Here is a 15,776-nt window from a genome sequence, read left to right on the forward strand (position 1 = left end):
AGTGTTTGCTACCCTTTGCTTTCCTCCTTCCCCAGCCTATCAGTGGCATTCTGGTTCACTGAAAGACTTAGTAGAAAGGGAGAGCCCTTAAGATGAACCACTTATTTCGGGTTTTTCTTTTTCAGTAGTACTGGTGTTAGAACTAAGTTTATACTTGCTTAATTCTACCATTTGAGCCACCCTCCCAGCTCAAGATAAACCCTTTAAATGAAGAATGAACACAGCCTGATAACAAAAACAACCCAATCCATTTATTTAAATGTATATTATACATAAGTTATAAACTCTCTCTTCTGCTACTCAGAACTTTTCCGGAAAAGCTTCCATTTCTTCTTTGATCCTGTTTTCTACAAGTAACGCAAAGTTACTGTCTGTGTTTTGAAGGTTATAGCTGACAAACACCTGTTTGTTGGTCTTCCTGGCTAAAAAGAAAGAAACATTGACAAAGCCATCAAAGAAAGACCCCAGGGTTCACTTTCCTCACACGTGCCTACAGAGGGGAAAGGCTTTAAAGAGAAAACAAGGTTTAGGAGAAAAGAATTCTAACTTATTCCAGGTGCAGTTCATGCAGACAGACGTTACTCAGCACCTACCTTAGGCTCTTGAGCACTGGGTATTTTGGTGTGGGCCCCACATTAGCAGCATTAGTGGGAACTTGCTAAGAGATGCAGATTCCAAGGCCTATCCAGACCTCCTACATTAGAAAGCTGGGGTTTCCGTGTACCAATCAGTGTTAACGAGAGTCCTCCAGTGACACACTTAACATGTGAGAGCCTCTTCTGCTTTCCACTGGCTTTTGGGCTTTGGAGTTTTGTAGGTTTTGTTTTTAGAAACATGTTAATGTATTTAGAATGAAATGTTTAAGTTCTCTTTCACTAATACCTGATTCCACTCCAATTTCAATCTCTACCTGGAGATGATCATATATTCTATGGATGTACATGTACATACATATGACTAACATTCAGCATTAAGACCAGTTAGTCAAGACCAGATGAGTAGCAAACAAGATGAGTAGCAACAAGATGAGTAGCAAAAAGCCTAAGCCAGTTCAATTGTACCTGGACCAGAGCTGGGCACCTCCTCCATTGACCCAGGGCAGGTACAGAAACTCCTGCTCACCTACTGAAGCATGGACTCCACCCTTACCCCACTGCCATCACTCATCCATAGGCAGAAAGGCAACATGGTAAGGCTGCAGTGCCAGAAGGTAGTACAGAATACCTGCCACAGGATTACAGACTGGTGGGAATTCTGTCCTCTTGGTGGGTGTCTTACCAGCAGTCTCACTAGATACACGTGAAGCAGAGTGGCACATAGAACAGGAGCTGGCTCAGCTTCCAGTCAGGGCCTCTTAGGCCCCATCACAATATTGAAAGCTCTTTAAGTCCTCTTTTGTAAATCAACCTCTTGGTCTTTTTTTTTTTTTTTTTTTTGCCAGTCCTGGGGCTTGAATTCAGGGCCTGAGCACTGTCCTAGCTTCTTTTCACTCAAGGCTAGCGCTCTACCACTTGAGCCACAGCGCCACTTCTGGCTTTTTCTATATATGTGGTGCTGAGGAATCGAACCCTGGGCTTCATGTGTGTGAGGCAAGCACTCTACCCACTAGGCCATATCCCCAGCCCCAACCTCTTGGTCTTAAAGGTCTTTTTCTCAGCTACTAAAACCTATGTGGTTTGGGGAGAGGGAGCTGCAAGAGTACTTAGATAATGCCTCACTGACCAGGCAGCTAACACAACTGTGCAAAGTGAGAGGATGAATCCAGCCCCAGCCTTGAGGACAGTGGGGTGAATTGTATGGAGGTGGATACATCTCAATAAAGCTGTTATTCTTTAAAATCAAAGGACTGTATCTGGATGGACAGACACAGTTACTCAATTATCATGAAAGCTGACATTTTAGGAACTGCTCACAGAAACTGGAGTAGAGTCTCATGCCAGCTTGTTACATGCAGTATACCCATAGGGGGACAGCTGTGCCCAGACTGTGATCTAATCAACTCGTAGGTAGGGGGGAGCAAGATGCAAATCTCCTCAATAGTGTCTCGCCAATCTCACTATCCCTAGGTTAGGACAGCTAGACAGTGATCTTGAAAATGAGCAGTGGATCCCACAAAGGCTAGCTGGGAGGACCATCAGGCCATACCCTGTTTGGCCTGCCCTCTTGGAGCCCAGTTTGATTCCAATCACTGGAATTGCTAAGACAGGCCTTCCCAGAGAGCAGAGCCACTATCTGTGGCATCATCCTCCCAGATCCAACTCTGCCTCCAAGACCACAAGAATTCAGGTTCTCTTCCCCACAGAAGCCGAGATGCTTCCAGGGTGACTTTCCCTGCCTGCTTTCATCATCTGTAAAAGAAGCTGTGCAGGACACCTCTCCCTTCCTATCAGGATGCATTAACATAGCATCTCCAGGCTTGAGGCCACGTACAGCTAAGGACTTCACTGGCTGGCAGGAACCAAACTCTTGGGAGACTCTGGCAGCCAATGACCTACGTGATTGAGAACTGCTTGGGGTTTGCATACATGCTGGTATTAGCCCTCCATCTATTGGATATTCTTGAGCACACTTTATGCTTTTTGTTGTTTTTTTTTTCCAAATTTTTATTATCAAACTGATGTACAGAGAGGTTACAGTTTCATACGTTAGGCGTTGGATACATTTCTTGTACTGTTTGTTACCTTGTCCCTCGTACCCCCCTCCCTCCCCCCCCTTTCTGTTCCTCCCCCCCCCGCCCCGGAGGTGTTCAGTTCACTTACACCAAACAGTTTTGCAAGTATTGCTTTTGTAGTTCTCTTTTTTTACCCTGTGTCTCTCAAATTTGGTATTCCCTTTGAATTTCCTACTTCCAATACCAGTAAACACGGTTTCCAATATACTCAGATAAGATTACAGAGATAGTGTAGGTACAACCACAGGAATGTGATACAAGAACATCATCAATAATAGAAGCTACAGATACACATAGCATGTTGAAAGTAGTTACAACGGTGATATAACAATTGTTTCCATAACATGGAGTTCATTTCACTTAGCATCATCTTATGTGTTCATAAGGGTATAGCTATTGGGTCTTGTGATGCTCTGCTATGACTTGCCTAAACCTGTACTAATTATTCCCAATAAGGGAGACCATAGAGTCCATGTTTCTTTGGGTCTGGCTCACTTCACTTAGTATAACTTTTTCCAAGTCCTTCCATTTCCTTACAAATAGAACAATGTCATTCTTTCTGATAGAGGCATAAAATTCCATTGTGTATATGTACCACATTTTCCTGATCCATTCGTCTACTGAGGGGCATCTGGGTTGGTTCCCGATTCTAGCTATGACAAATTGTGCTGCGATGAACATTGTTGTGCTGGTGGCATTACTGTGATTTTGTTTGTGTTCTTTTGGATACTTTATGCTTTTTGTGTAAAGCTTCTTTTTGCAGCATATCAGAACAACTCCTGCCATCCTCCTCCACCTCCTATCAGGGTCTGTTAGCTGATGCCAACCTAGATCCTTTCTCCATAATATGAACATTTCCCTTGATTTTTTCTGAGTGAACACAAGCTCACAGTGATCAGTTTGATGTGCTACCCTCTCAACATGGAGAAATACACAGTGAAGCACTTAGAAGCATTGTGTCTCCAACTGACTTTCACATGATTCCAAGAAAACAAATGACGCAAACAGAAAGAAATGGGGCTGGGAATATGGCCTAGTGGTAAAGTGCTCACCTCTTGTATATGGAGCCCTAGGTTCAATTCCTCAGCACCACATATATAGAAAAAAAGCCAAAAGTGGCACTGTGGCTCAAGTGGTAGAGTGCTAGCCTTGAGCAAAAAGAAGCCAGGGACAGTGCTCAGGCCCTGAGTTCAAGCCCCAAAAACTGGCAAAAAAAAAAAACAAAAACAAAAACAAAACAAAAAAAAACAAAAACAGAAAGAGATGGACTTGTACTCCAAATAACACAGGAATTCTCTCCTGGGTTACTTATAAATCATTTCTTAATAAAAAGTTCCAGAAATTCATATGGAACAATAAAAGACCCAGAATAGCAAAAACAATCCTAAGTAGAAAGAACAGTGCTGGAGGAATTACAATACCCAACTTCACGCTGTTATTATAAAGCTATAGTAATAAAAACAGCTTGGTATTGGCACCGGAACAGGCCTGAAGACCAGTGGAACAGAATTGAAGACCCAGAAATGAACCCACAGAACTATGCCTACTTAATCTTTGATAAAGGAGCTAAAATTAGGATGGAAGAAAGACAGCCTCTTTAACAAATGGTGCTGGCAAAACTGGTTCAGCACAGACAACAAACTAAAACTAGATCCTTACATATCACCCTGCACCAAAATCAATTCCAAATGGATCAAAGACCTCGAAATTAAAACAGATACCCTGAACACACTAATAGAAGGAATAGGAGAAACACTTGGGCTCCTTGGCACAGGATGGAACTTTCTAACAAAGACCCAGAAATACTACAAATACTAGAAATACTAGAAATCAAACAAATGGGACTGCATCAAACTGTAGAGCTTCTGCAGGGCAAAAGAAATAGCTCGCAAGATAAACAGAAAGCCCACAGACTGGGAAAAGATCTTTACTGGCCATTCAACGGACAAAGGCCTCATATCTAAACTATATGCAGAACTAAAAAAATTACATTCCTTCAAAACAAAACCACAAAGAACCAATAGCCCCAACAAAAAGTGGGCTAAAGACTTAAAAAGAGACTTCTCTGATGAGAAAATGAGAATGGCCAAGAGATATATGAAAAAGTGCTCTACATCACTGGCCATAAAAGAAATGCAAATCAAAACAACATTGAGATTCCATCTCACCCCAGTAAGAATGTCCTATATCAAGAAAACTAACAAAAACAATTGTTGGAGGGGATGTGGCCAAAAGGGAACCCTACTTCATTGTTGGTGAGAATGTAAACTGGTTCAGCCACTCTGGCAAGCAGTATGGAGATTCCTCAGAAGGCTAAACATAGAGCTCCCCTATGACCCAGCAGCCCCACTTTTGGGTATCTATCCAAAAGACCACAAACAAAATCACACTAAAGCCACCAGCACAACAATGTTCATTGCAGCACAATTTGTCATAGCTAGAATCTGGAACCAACCCAGATGCCCCTCAGTAGATGAATGGATCAGGAAAATGTGGTACATATACACAATGGAATTTTATGCCTCTATCAGAAAGAATGTCATTGCCCCATTTGTAAGGAAATGGAAGGACTTGAAAAAAATTATACTAAGTGAAGTGAGCCAGACCCAAAGAAACATGGACTCTATGGTCTCCCTTATAGGGAATAATTATCACAGGTTTAGGCTAGTCACAGCAGAGGATAACAAGAGCCCAATAGCTATACCCTTATGAACACATAAGATGATGCTAAGTGAAATGAACTCCATGCTATGGAAACAATTGTTATATCACTGTTGTAACTACTTTCAACGTGCTATGTGTAACTGTAGCTTCTATTATTGATGATCTTCTTGTATCTCCTTCCTGTGGTTGTACCTACACTATTTCTGTATCTTATCTGAGTATATTGGAAACCGTGTATACTGGTATTAGAATTAGGAAATAGAAAGGGAATACCAAAATCGAGAGACACAGGGTAAAAAAAGACAAACAACTACAAAAGCAATACTTGCAAAACTGTTTGGTGTAAATGAACTGAACAACTCATGTGGGGGAAAGGGAAAGGGAGAGGGGGGAGGGGGAAATGAGGGACGAGGTAACAAACAGTACAAGAAATGTATCCAATGCCTAACATATGAAACTCTAACCTCTCTGTACATCAGTTTGATAATAAAAATTTTTAAAAAACAAACAGAAAGAGATGGACTTGTACTCCAAATAACGCAGGAATTCTCTCCTGGGTTACTTATAAATCATTTCTTAATAAAAAGTTACCAAAATCCTAATTCATCAGTTTTGACTCCAGGTTAGAGAAAAGGTAGTTTGCGAGTTGCTAAAGCGCTGACCAGTGCCCTCCCTGACCTCTACCATAGCAGCATAAGCAGCTGGAATGGCTGGTGACACTGGCCCGCCTACATGAGCAGGTGGTGTTCTTCCTCGCTGTATACTCTCTTCATACACTGGGGCCTCAGGTGACTAAGAGGTGCATCCCCACATGTCAAGACAACAGAGATCCCTGTGTACAGCACCAAAGTGAAATATGAGTGTCTCAAAACCAGGAACTGGGCTCCTTCCCTGCCTATCTCCTGAGGACACCAAGGACCCCAAGGCTAACTCTATTACTAAACTGCCTGGGACCCAGAGTACCAAGAACACCAAGGCACTCTATACTAGGGATGACAGAACACATGCTACTCTTACTTACACTCCCACATACTTATGTAAGTGGTGTCTTGGGTGCAGGAGCATGTAGAGTCTTCACTTTGTGTACGTCACCACCAGACAGACCCCACTCTACACTTAGAGGCCAGGCCAGTCTCCCACAAAGCTCTGGCCATCACACAGAAACTGAAGGACAGTCCTTTCTGTACACTGGTGACACCTGCCCACTAGCTCCATCAAAACCCATGAAGCCTGGGGCTACCTTGAGCAGCTGTCCCTACAGCACTGTGGGCAATACTCACTCTCCTTCCATAAGGAGGCAAGGCACTCACCAGCTGATCACCTCAAAGGGAAAGTGAAGGAGGACAAGGGAATAGGTGGGAATGTACTGGCTTGAGACAGTAGGGAAGGGTGAGCACAGACATGTCCAATAAAGAAAACCAGTGCACTCTGGTCTGCGCTTCCAGCAGTAATGTAAGGGGGCTTTTTAGTTCCGAAGTAAGCAGGGGTATCCCACCTGGCTGGTCTCAGCACCAGCCATAGGTACATACCTAGGCGTTGGGCCAGGCCACTGGAGGTTGTGTCAGAAGTGTCTCCAAAGAGGGAGGTGCACAAAGGGATGGAGTCCTACAAGAAAACAACAACAACAACAACAACAACAACAAAAATGAGCACAATACAGCTTCTCCATCGGGGTGCAATAGCCACATTTCTGTAGCTTCTGTTGTTCACAAGGGTGGTATAAACAGATTCTGAGAGGCCCTTGGGAAGAAGGGCTCTAATCTGTCAACAGTCAAGCAGGGTCACCCCAACATAAGAGGTGAATAGATTTGGAACAAAGAGAAGCCACCCCACAGGCCTGTTAATTAGTTCTAGACCTGATTTCACATAAAGGACTTGTATTAATGTTGGAAACTCCAAAGGGCAATATTCTGAAGGGCAACATTCCAACCAAGAGGAAAGCAAACAAGATCATTAAAACCACAGCAAGTAGAAAGCCAGTGATAAGATTCCAGGTGCCTGGGGCCTGGCCCTCAACTGAGAGGCAGGATGCCTGATCTCATGATACCTGTAAGAACACACAGCTCCAGTCCTCTGCTCACTTGGGCTCTTAAAGGATAATAACTGCCTATATATAAGAAATGACACCAGCAACGACCACTCTGAGCAGGGAGACTTCTGAGTAGAGTAGGCCAATCTCATTTCAGATAAGAATCAATAAAACAAATAGTAGAAATGATGTTAAGATAATATGCCTTTCTGAAATCTGAAGTCAATCTTACTCCCAGTTACTTTGGAAGTAATCTCCTTCACCATTAAGAAATGCCTATCTCAGAAGGAAAAACTCCACTTACGAACTTGCAATATAGTCAAAATTACTACTATCAAAATAACAGATCTCTAGCTGGACATGGTAGCAAATGCCTTTAATTGCCAGCTATACAGGAGAGAGAAGTAGAGGGAATGTGACACCAACCAGGGTAAAGGTAGAAAATTTTTTAAATTAAAAAAACAAATGTTAAGGGGATGAGAGTACGAGGCTGTGGGCATAGCTCATATTACGTACTTATGTAATGCATGAGGCTCTAGGCTGGGAGGTGGAGAAAGTCAGCAAACTTCTAGTAAACATATCTTGAGCGAAGAGCCCTGGGAGAACTAGTGAGTGGAAAAGGTCGTGGAAAGATAGAGGAACTGAGTTTGGATGCCGCCACCCCATGTCCACATGGAAACATGTGAGCTGAACACACACCTACTGCATACTGGGCACTGAGGCAGAGGAACCAAAGACTGCACCCAGTCACTACCTGAATTTGTTTGGGAAATCAAAAACACAGATAATTTTTTGGTTAGAAAAAAAAGTATGGTATTAACTAAAGAACCTGTTGTTTGGCGACTCCAAGTTTAACATTTAATTGTACTTAGTTGTATTATAACAGTATGGTTAAACTTCCTCAAAAAAGAAGTAATCTACTTTATCAAGTGGATTTTTTTCCATCAAAAGGAAAACTTTTAAACCCCATCTGTTCCTATTCTAAACAGTCACTACTAGCAAATGGGACAGGGATACCCCAGCAGACACATGCTCAGACATCTCTGCTTGGGTGTCAGTACCAAATTCCACTCCAAGCAGAGGTCAGGGATATCCTAGGTCCCAGGGCTGTCCCCCTCAGGCTATCAAGTCTGAGTTCTGCAGCCAAAACCTCACTCCAGCCAAGGCAGGCCAGCTGGAGAAGCAGCTCTGTCTCTGCTCTCCACGGTCTTTTCTAGGTTTGGGGCTTGACAGAAAGGCATCAAAGATCATTTGATGCTATCCTCCTCCGTACATGGGCAAGATAGCAGACAGTTGAAGCTTTACGGGCCACAAGGTCTCTATTCCAATGGCTCAATCCTGCCATCAAAGCACAAAAACTGCCAAAGACCACATGTCTGGATGAATATGGCCCTGTTCCAATAAAACTTTATTACAAAAAAATAAGGTAGGGGGAAGGGATGGGAATATGGCCTAGTGGCAAGAGTGCTTGCCTTGTATACCTGAAGCCTAGGTTCGATTCCTCAGTACCACACACACAAAAAAAGGCAGAAGTGGGCACTGTGGCTCAAGTTGGCAGAGGGCTAGCCTTGAGCAAAACAAAGCCAGGGACAGTGCTCAGGCCCTGACTTCAAGCCCCATGACTGGAAAAAAAAAAGCAGGGGGAAAGAGTAAAATCTTACTACAAAAGTAGATGGAAGACTGGCCTGCAGGATACATGACTATGACCTGTCCCACAGGAACATGGCATTCCGACTTCTTTTCCCTTGCTGGACTTCTGTCCTAATGGGCTCCTGACAGATGTAGTACAGAAGGGTTTACCCTAGGTAAAGTATGGCCTTCCAGTTCAAAAACACGCCTGTTGGGAGCTACAACTCCCAGGTGCTCAGATCTCCAAAGCATCCCCACAAGAGGAGCTGAATTATGTATTTCCCACACCAGGGCTGCAAAAGGGGATGGAAACCATTCAGGAATGATGCCTGGTCTTAGCAACACACGGTCCTGGGTCCTATGTGGCTACAACCTTCCCTCACCATCTATTACTAAAGTCTCAAGACCACCGGTCATCCTGATCTTCCCAAACTGGTCCTTCTCCTCATAAACCTAACATCTGCCCAAAGGCTCACCTGCTAGGACTCACCAGAAAACAAAAAAACACCAAGTAAAGAATGGCAAGAGGGGCTGGGGATATGGCCTAGTGGCAAGAGTGCCTGCCTCATATACATGAGGCCCTGGGTTCGATTCCCCAGCACCACATATACAGAAAATGGCCAGAAGTGGTGCTATGGCTCAAGTGGAAGAGTGCTAGCCTTGAGCAAAAAGAAGCCAGGGACAGTGCTCAGGCCCAGAGTCCAAGCCCCAGGACTGGCAAAAATAAAAATAAATAAATAAATAAAGCTATTTGCCCATTTAAAAAAAAATTAAAAAAAGAATGGCAAGAATGCTACTAGATAAGGACATCAGTACTAATTCAGGTGTTCGCTGTGATACAAAACTGAATACTCACTGATATGATTCCCCACCACTGCAGTCCTTAGGCCCTGACTGCCATAGGCTCCAGGAGTCTCACTCAAGGACTCCACAATGACTGATAGGTACCCAATAGAAGCTAGGAATACAGACATTGGTAAACAGACAGGTTTCATTCTGGAACACTAAACTGCCAAGGAAGTCAGAGCTGAAGGAGTGAATGAGCAAAGAAGAATGCTAAGAAGCAACAAGCCCAGACCTGTTTTAAAGCTATCACTGTGGTACTCAGTGCCACTCAGGCCACAGGCAGTGTAGGATAAGCTGCGTTCCCTGAAAAGTTACATTTGTACATATGAATATGAATTTGGAAATACAGTCTTAGCAAATGTCATTAAGATGCAAGTTAAGCCAGGCACTGGTGTCTTATGCCTATAATCCTTGCTACTCAGGAGGCAGAGATCTGAAGATAAAGGTTCAAAGCCAGCCCAGGCAGGAAGGTCTGTGAGATACTTATCTCCAATAAACAAGTAAAAAGCCAGAAGTGGAGCTATGACTCAAATGGCAGACTGTTAGCCTTGAGTGAAAAAGGTACAGTGCTTAGGCCCTGAGTTCAAGCTCCAGTACCTGCAAGACAGAGAAATAGATAATCATAACAGTTATATAGGTCCTTAATCCAATATGACTCATGCATTTATAAGAGAGAGGGCTTGGGGTGTAGCTCAGGGATAGAGCACTTGCCTAGCATCTAGCATGACAGGACCCTGGTTCAGTCCCTAGCACTGTAAAAACAAAGGAAAGGAGGCCAAGTGACACAAAGGGAAAAGTTGGCCACATTTTGAGAACTATAAGATGAAGACCAGGAAGGGTTCCCAGTAACCCTGAAGCTGGATGGTTTGGTCACTAGAGTCTCCAAAAACAACTAACCTAGCCAACAAATGAATTTTGGACCTCTGGCCTCCAGAACTGTGACAGGGCAAATCCCCCTTGTTTTAACACCTTGTTTATAGCACTGTTACAACAGCCCTAGGAAACTGGTGCATGCAACAATGAGGAAGCAGATAAGGGGCAAGGAGGAGGGGACCCACTCTCCAGAATGGCAGACATGTGAGAAGTAGAGGTGTACTCCCCTTGTGTTTTCACAGCTAGCGATAACAAACAAAGCCTTGGGGGCCATGAACTGTGAAAGGATGGAGGACCAGCAAAGGCACGGAAGAGACTGGCTGCAGGGGTAGCTGTCTAGGGGAGAGGTCAAGTTTGGTCCTGAGTTTGTCTGACTAGTAGACATCTAAGCGAAGATGCAGGAGCCCCGAGTTCGGGGTGGTGGGGAACGGGTGGGTGGCATGGCGGGGGCACAAGATCTGGAAGCAAACATCCGCAGGGTCAAAGTGAGATGGTGGGAAAGGCAGGAGGTGGAGGGCTAACCCCAGTACACTCTGGAGGAGGAAGCAGAGGCTGGTGGGAGAACGACGGTGGGGTGGGGCTTGGAGGAGGGCGGGGCTTGGAGGAACGGGGCTCATAAAGGGCGGGGCTTGGAGGAGGGGGGTTCTGGCTGTGGCCCCGTTTGGGGGCGGGGCCTGGCGTCCCCCCCCCCCCCTCCAAGCCCCTTCCAGAGGTGCCAGAAGTGCCCTGAGATGCCCCAGCTTGAGGACACCGCAGACCCCGGAGGGACGCGACTAAGACCCCCTCCACCAGCCCTCTCCTGACCCCCAACTGTGCGCATCCCCCTCTCCTCTCCCTCCCCGGCCCCTCACCATCCCCAACCCGTACTCACATAGCGGCTGCACATGGCCACGGCCAGGCTGCGCAAGTGCGGCGTGGCCCCCACCCACAGGAAGAGCGAGTCCGTCAGCCGCATGACGTGGAAATGGACGAGTTGTTCCCACAGTCTCGCGCTGAAGTTGTGCAGGGACACGTCCCCGCCCGCGGCGGCCCGCGGCTCCTCCATGCCTCCAGCCAGCCCCTGCCCACAGCTCCCCGACCGGAGCCCCACCGGACGCCGCCGCTGCAGTCAGCCAGCCCAAAAAGAGCGAGCGCCGAGCCATCGAGCCACCGAGCGCGCCTTCGCTATAGACTGCGCGATATAAGGGCGGGGCTGCGAGGGGCGGGGCTTCGAGGCGCTGGGAAAGCACACACACACACACACACACACACACACACACACACACACACACACACACACACACACACACACACACACACACACACACACACACACACACACACACACACACACACACACACACACACACACTCGCCCGCACTCTTGCGAAGTTGGCTACCAGTGGCTCATACTCAGGAAGCTGAGATCTGAATAAAGTGGTCCATGTCAGCCTTGGCTGGAGAGTTCTTGAGACTCTTCATCTCCATTTAGCCACCCAAAAGCTGGGAGTGGAGCTCTGGGTCAAGTGGTAGAATGCAGGCAAATCTTGAGTGCAAAAGCTCAGGGACAGCGCCCCAGGCCCTAAATTCAAGCCCCACTACCAACACACACACACACACACACACACACACACACACACACGAATGGTGTGGCTCATTTTGGTGGAAGAACAGCCTCACACTCAGCCTCTCTTGAGTTGACATCTTGTACAAACATGGCTCCTGAGCTAATAACCCTGTAACTTCCCTAAGACTCTGTCTCTCTCTCTCTCTTTCTCTCTCCCTCTCCCTCTCTGTCTCTCTCTCCCTGTCTCTATCTGTCTGTCTGTCTGTCTGTCTGTCTGTCTGTCTGTCTGTCTGTCTCTCTCTCTCTCTGTGTCTCTCTCTCCCCCACCCCCTCTCAGCACGCACATGCTCACATTGGTCTTACAACCTGACCTGTGGGCTTGAAATGTCCCTGAACTTCTTTTGCACAAGGCTGGCACTCTTGTCACGTGAGCCACACTTCCATTTTCAGCTTTTTCTGAGTAGTTTATTGGAAATAAGAGTGCTATGAGCTTTCCTGCCTGGGCTGGCTCTAAACTTCGATCCTCAGATCTCAGACTCTGGAGTAACCAGTATTATAGTCATGAGCTACTGGTGCCTTTCTGTGAATTTATTCTTGGTTTTGTTTTCCTGTCCTTATTTTATACTTATGTCCTTCGAACTTTTTAAAATCAGTTTATGAGCTCTCCAGTAGTGTATTTGCATACTACTGTTTTCCTTCTCCATATTATTTCTGTAATATCAAAATCTAGTGGATCTGCTGGAGGAAGAAAATCAAACTACTGCCCAAGAATCCATATTATTCTTCCATAGAAACAGGGCTTGATGTCTATAGTTGAGTATCACAAAACTAGATAATGAATACTTGAAGTTTTGTTCATATATTTGGCCCTTGTTACAGAATTGAGTTGAGAAGTTGGTAGTATGATTCAATAGAACTAAGTATCCCCAAATTTATCTTTTTAACATTTTTAAAAAGTGTCATATCTTTTTGAATGTTTAAAGCACAGTTTTGCAAAACTCCCTAAAATTTTTTAATACATCCAATAAACAAAACCCTTAATATTTTGAAGAAATTTTATGTTTAATTCTTTCTTTTAAAGCCCTGTCATGTAATTTACACAGATTATCGGCCTTCTCCATTGCAGCACTACATTTTTCCAGCAGGGGGAGATGGTCTTCACCTTGTCGTGGATGAAAAATTTAAGAATTGTCCTTCTTCTGTCTGTCATACCTTACATATTGTTTTGCTTTAATTTTGAACTGCAAATGGCCAATATTTCATTTTATTTATTTGTTTTTCTTTCAAGTATTTTCATAGTTGAGACTTGATTTTTGAAAATTTTTATTTCAAAAAGTACCTTTGATACCAAATATGATGATACCCAACTGTAGTCTCCTGTATGTTGGGAGCCTAAGCCAGGAGGATCACTTGAGCCTATTAGTTCAAAACCACACTAGGGTAAGGTTAAGGGCTAGGCTTAGGGATAGGGTTAGGGATAGGGTTAGGACTAGGGTTAGGGTTAGGGCTAGGGTTAGGGTAAAGGCTAGGGCTAGGGTTAGGGGTTAGGGTTATGATTAGGGCTAGGTTTATGGTTAGGATTAGGGTTAGGGCTAGGGTTCTTTTTTGGGGTAGGGTTGGGTTATGGCTATGGTTTGAGTCAGAGTTAGTGCTAGGGGTAGAATTATAGTTTGGCCTAGGGTTTGTGTTAGTGGTAGCACTATGCTTAGGGTTAGGGTTATTACTTGGATCACAGGTATGTTTATGTTTAGGTTTAGGATTAGGTCTAGGGTTATGTTTAGGCTTGAAATTGGGTTGGGTTATTGTTAGGGCTTGCATTAGGGTTATGGGTTGGGTTATGTAAGTGGCTAGGATTTGTGTGAGATTTAGGGGTATGATTAGGGTTAAGACTAGGTCTAGGGTTCGGTGTAGGCTTTGGCTAGGGTTAGGTTAGGCCTAGGGTTAGAGATAGGGTTATGACTAGGGCTAATTTTAGGTCTAGGATTTGGATTATGGCTAGGACTTAGTTTAGTGCTAGGATTTTGGGTCAGCATAGGGCTAAACCCAGTGTTAGTTTTTGGGCTCTGCTAATTTTGGTGTTAGAGGTAGTTGTAGTCTTAGGGTTACTCCTTGGGTTAGGTTTATGGTTATGGTAGGGTAAAGGTCTAGGTTAGGGTTTGTGGTAGGTTTAGGGTTAGCATTAGGGTTGCTGCTAACACTATCATTTGGGCTAGCGCTAGGGTTTGGGCTAGGCATAGGTTTAGTACTAGAGTTAGGGCTAGGTTTATGGTTAGGGCAAGTTTAGAGCTAAATTTAAGGTTAGTCTTAGGTTTAGCTTTAGTGCTATGTCTAGGCTTATTGTTATGCTTTTGGTAAGGACTTGGGTAGGCTTATGGGTAGGGCTAGTTTTAGGCATAGTGCTAGTTTTATGGTTAGGTTTTTATCTAGGGCTAGGTCTAGCGTTAGATTTAGTGCTATGTCTCTGGTTAGGGCTAGGTTTTGTGCTAGGGTATTGTTAGGATAATGGCTAGCGCTATGTTTCATGTTAGTCGTAGGGTTAGATTTTGTGCTAGGGTTAGCATTAGTTATACTGCTTGATTAGTATTAGGGTTTGGGTAAAGGCTAGGGCTAAGTTAGGGTTAGGTTTATGGTTAGGGCTAGGCTTAATATTAGTATTAGAGCTAGTTGTAAGTCTATGGTTAGAGTTAGGGCTTTGGCTAGCATTAGGATTAAGGCTAGGGTTAGTGTTCGAGTTAGAACTAAGTTTTTAGTTAGGGAAGATTAGCACTTGTATTAGAGTTACTTTAATGTCAGGGCTATAGATAGTGCTAAGTCTAGGGTTAGTGTTTGGTTAGTTTTACGGTTAGGTTGCAGTAAGTTTATTTTTTGGTTTAGGCTTACACCTATGATTAGGTTAGGAGTTATGGCTAGGGTTATGGTTAGGGCTCGGTTTTGGGTTAGGTCTAGGTCTAGGTCTAGGGTTAGAGGTATTCCTATTTTTAGGTGTAAGTCTAGAGCTAGGGCTAGGGATAGCGTTAGCTTTAAGTCTAGGATTAGTGCTAGTGTTTGCTTTAGGCTAGGGCTAAGTTTAGGGCTAGGGCTAGGGCTAGGGCTAGGGCAAAGTTTACGGCTAGTTGTAGGTCTAGGCTTAAGTTTAGGGTTAGTGTTTGGTCCAGGTATAGGACTAGCATTAGTGCTAAGGTTAGGGTTGGGCTAAGTATTTGGGTTAGGGTTTGGGATATGTTTAGGGCTAGGTTTAAGTTCAGGGTTAGGTCTAGCATTAGTATTAGTGTTAGGTTTGCTAGGTGTAGATTTTTGGTTAGGCCTAGGTCTAGGATTAGGGTGAGTGTTATTATTAGTTCTTGGTTTAGGGTTAGGGCTATGGTAGGGTAGGGGAAAACCTAGGCCTCTGTTTAGGGTTAGGGTTAGGGTTAGGCCTATGGGTAGGATTATGTTTAAGGGTAGGATTATGTTTAGAGTTTAGCTTTGGTTTTGCTTTAGGGTTATGGCTAGTGTTATGGTTTGGGCTAGGGTAATGT

General features: G+C 44.5%; 1 protein-coding gene across 2 annotated transcripts; it reads right to left on the minus strand.

Moving 5' to 3' along the window:
* Positions 1 to 229: 229 nt before the first annotated feature.
* On the minus strand, positions 230 to 11,809 carry Psmg4 (proteasome assembly chaperone 4). Of its 2 annotated transcripts, XM_048348543.1 has the most exons (3): positions 11,584 to 11,802; positions 6,865 to 6,940; positions 230 to 422 (listed from the first exon to the last, which is right to left on the minus strand). In XM_048348543.1, the coding sequence occupies exons 1-3, from the start codon at positions 11,755 to 11,757 to the stop codon at positions 301 to 303; spliced, it is 372 nt and encodes a 123-aa protein (XP_048204500.1). In that variant the 5' UTR covers positions 11,758 to 11,802; the 3' UTR covers positions 230 to 300. The 2 variants fall into 2 exon arrangements, with proteins under 2 accessions (XP_048204500.1, XP_048204501.1); XM_048348544.1 differs by lacking the exon at positions 6,865 to 6,940 and having other exon boundaries at positions 11,584 to 11,809.
* Between the last annotated feature and the right edge of the window lie 3,967 nt (positions 11,810 to 15,776).

This window comes from Perognathus longimembris, chromosome 6, assembly GCF_023159225.1.
Source record: "Perognathus longimembris pacificus isolate PPM17 chromosome 6, ASM2315922v1, whole genome shotgun sequence".
Classification (NCBI taxonomy): Eukaryota; Metazoa; Chordata; class Mammalia; order Rodentia; family Heteromyidae; genus Perognathus; species Perognathus longimembris.

What these genes read in the sequence shown, in the direction of transcription:
- Psmg4 (XM_048348543.1), bottom strand. Translation starts at nt 11,757, where the DNA reads ATGGAGGAGCCGCGGGCCGCCGCGGGCGGGGACGTGTCCCTGCACAAC. An exon ending in TGGCCATGTGCAGCCGCTAT is followed by an intron (nt 6,941 to 11,583) that starts GTGAGTACGGGT and finishes GTTTTCTTGTAG; the next exon opens with GACTCCATCCCTTTGTGCAC. An exon ending in TGGCCTGGCCCAACGCCTAG is followed by an intron (nt 423 to 6,864) that starts GTATGTACCTAT and finishes CTTTCTTTTTAG; the next exon opens with CCAGGAAGACCAACAAACAG.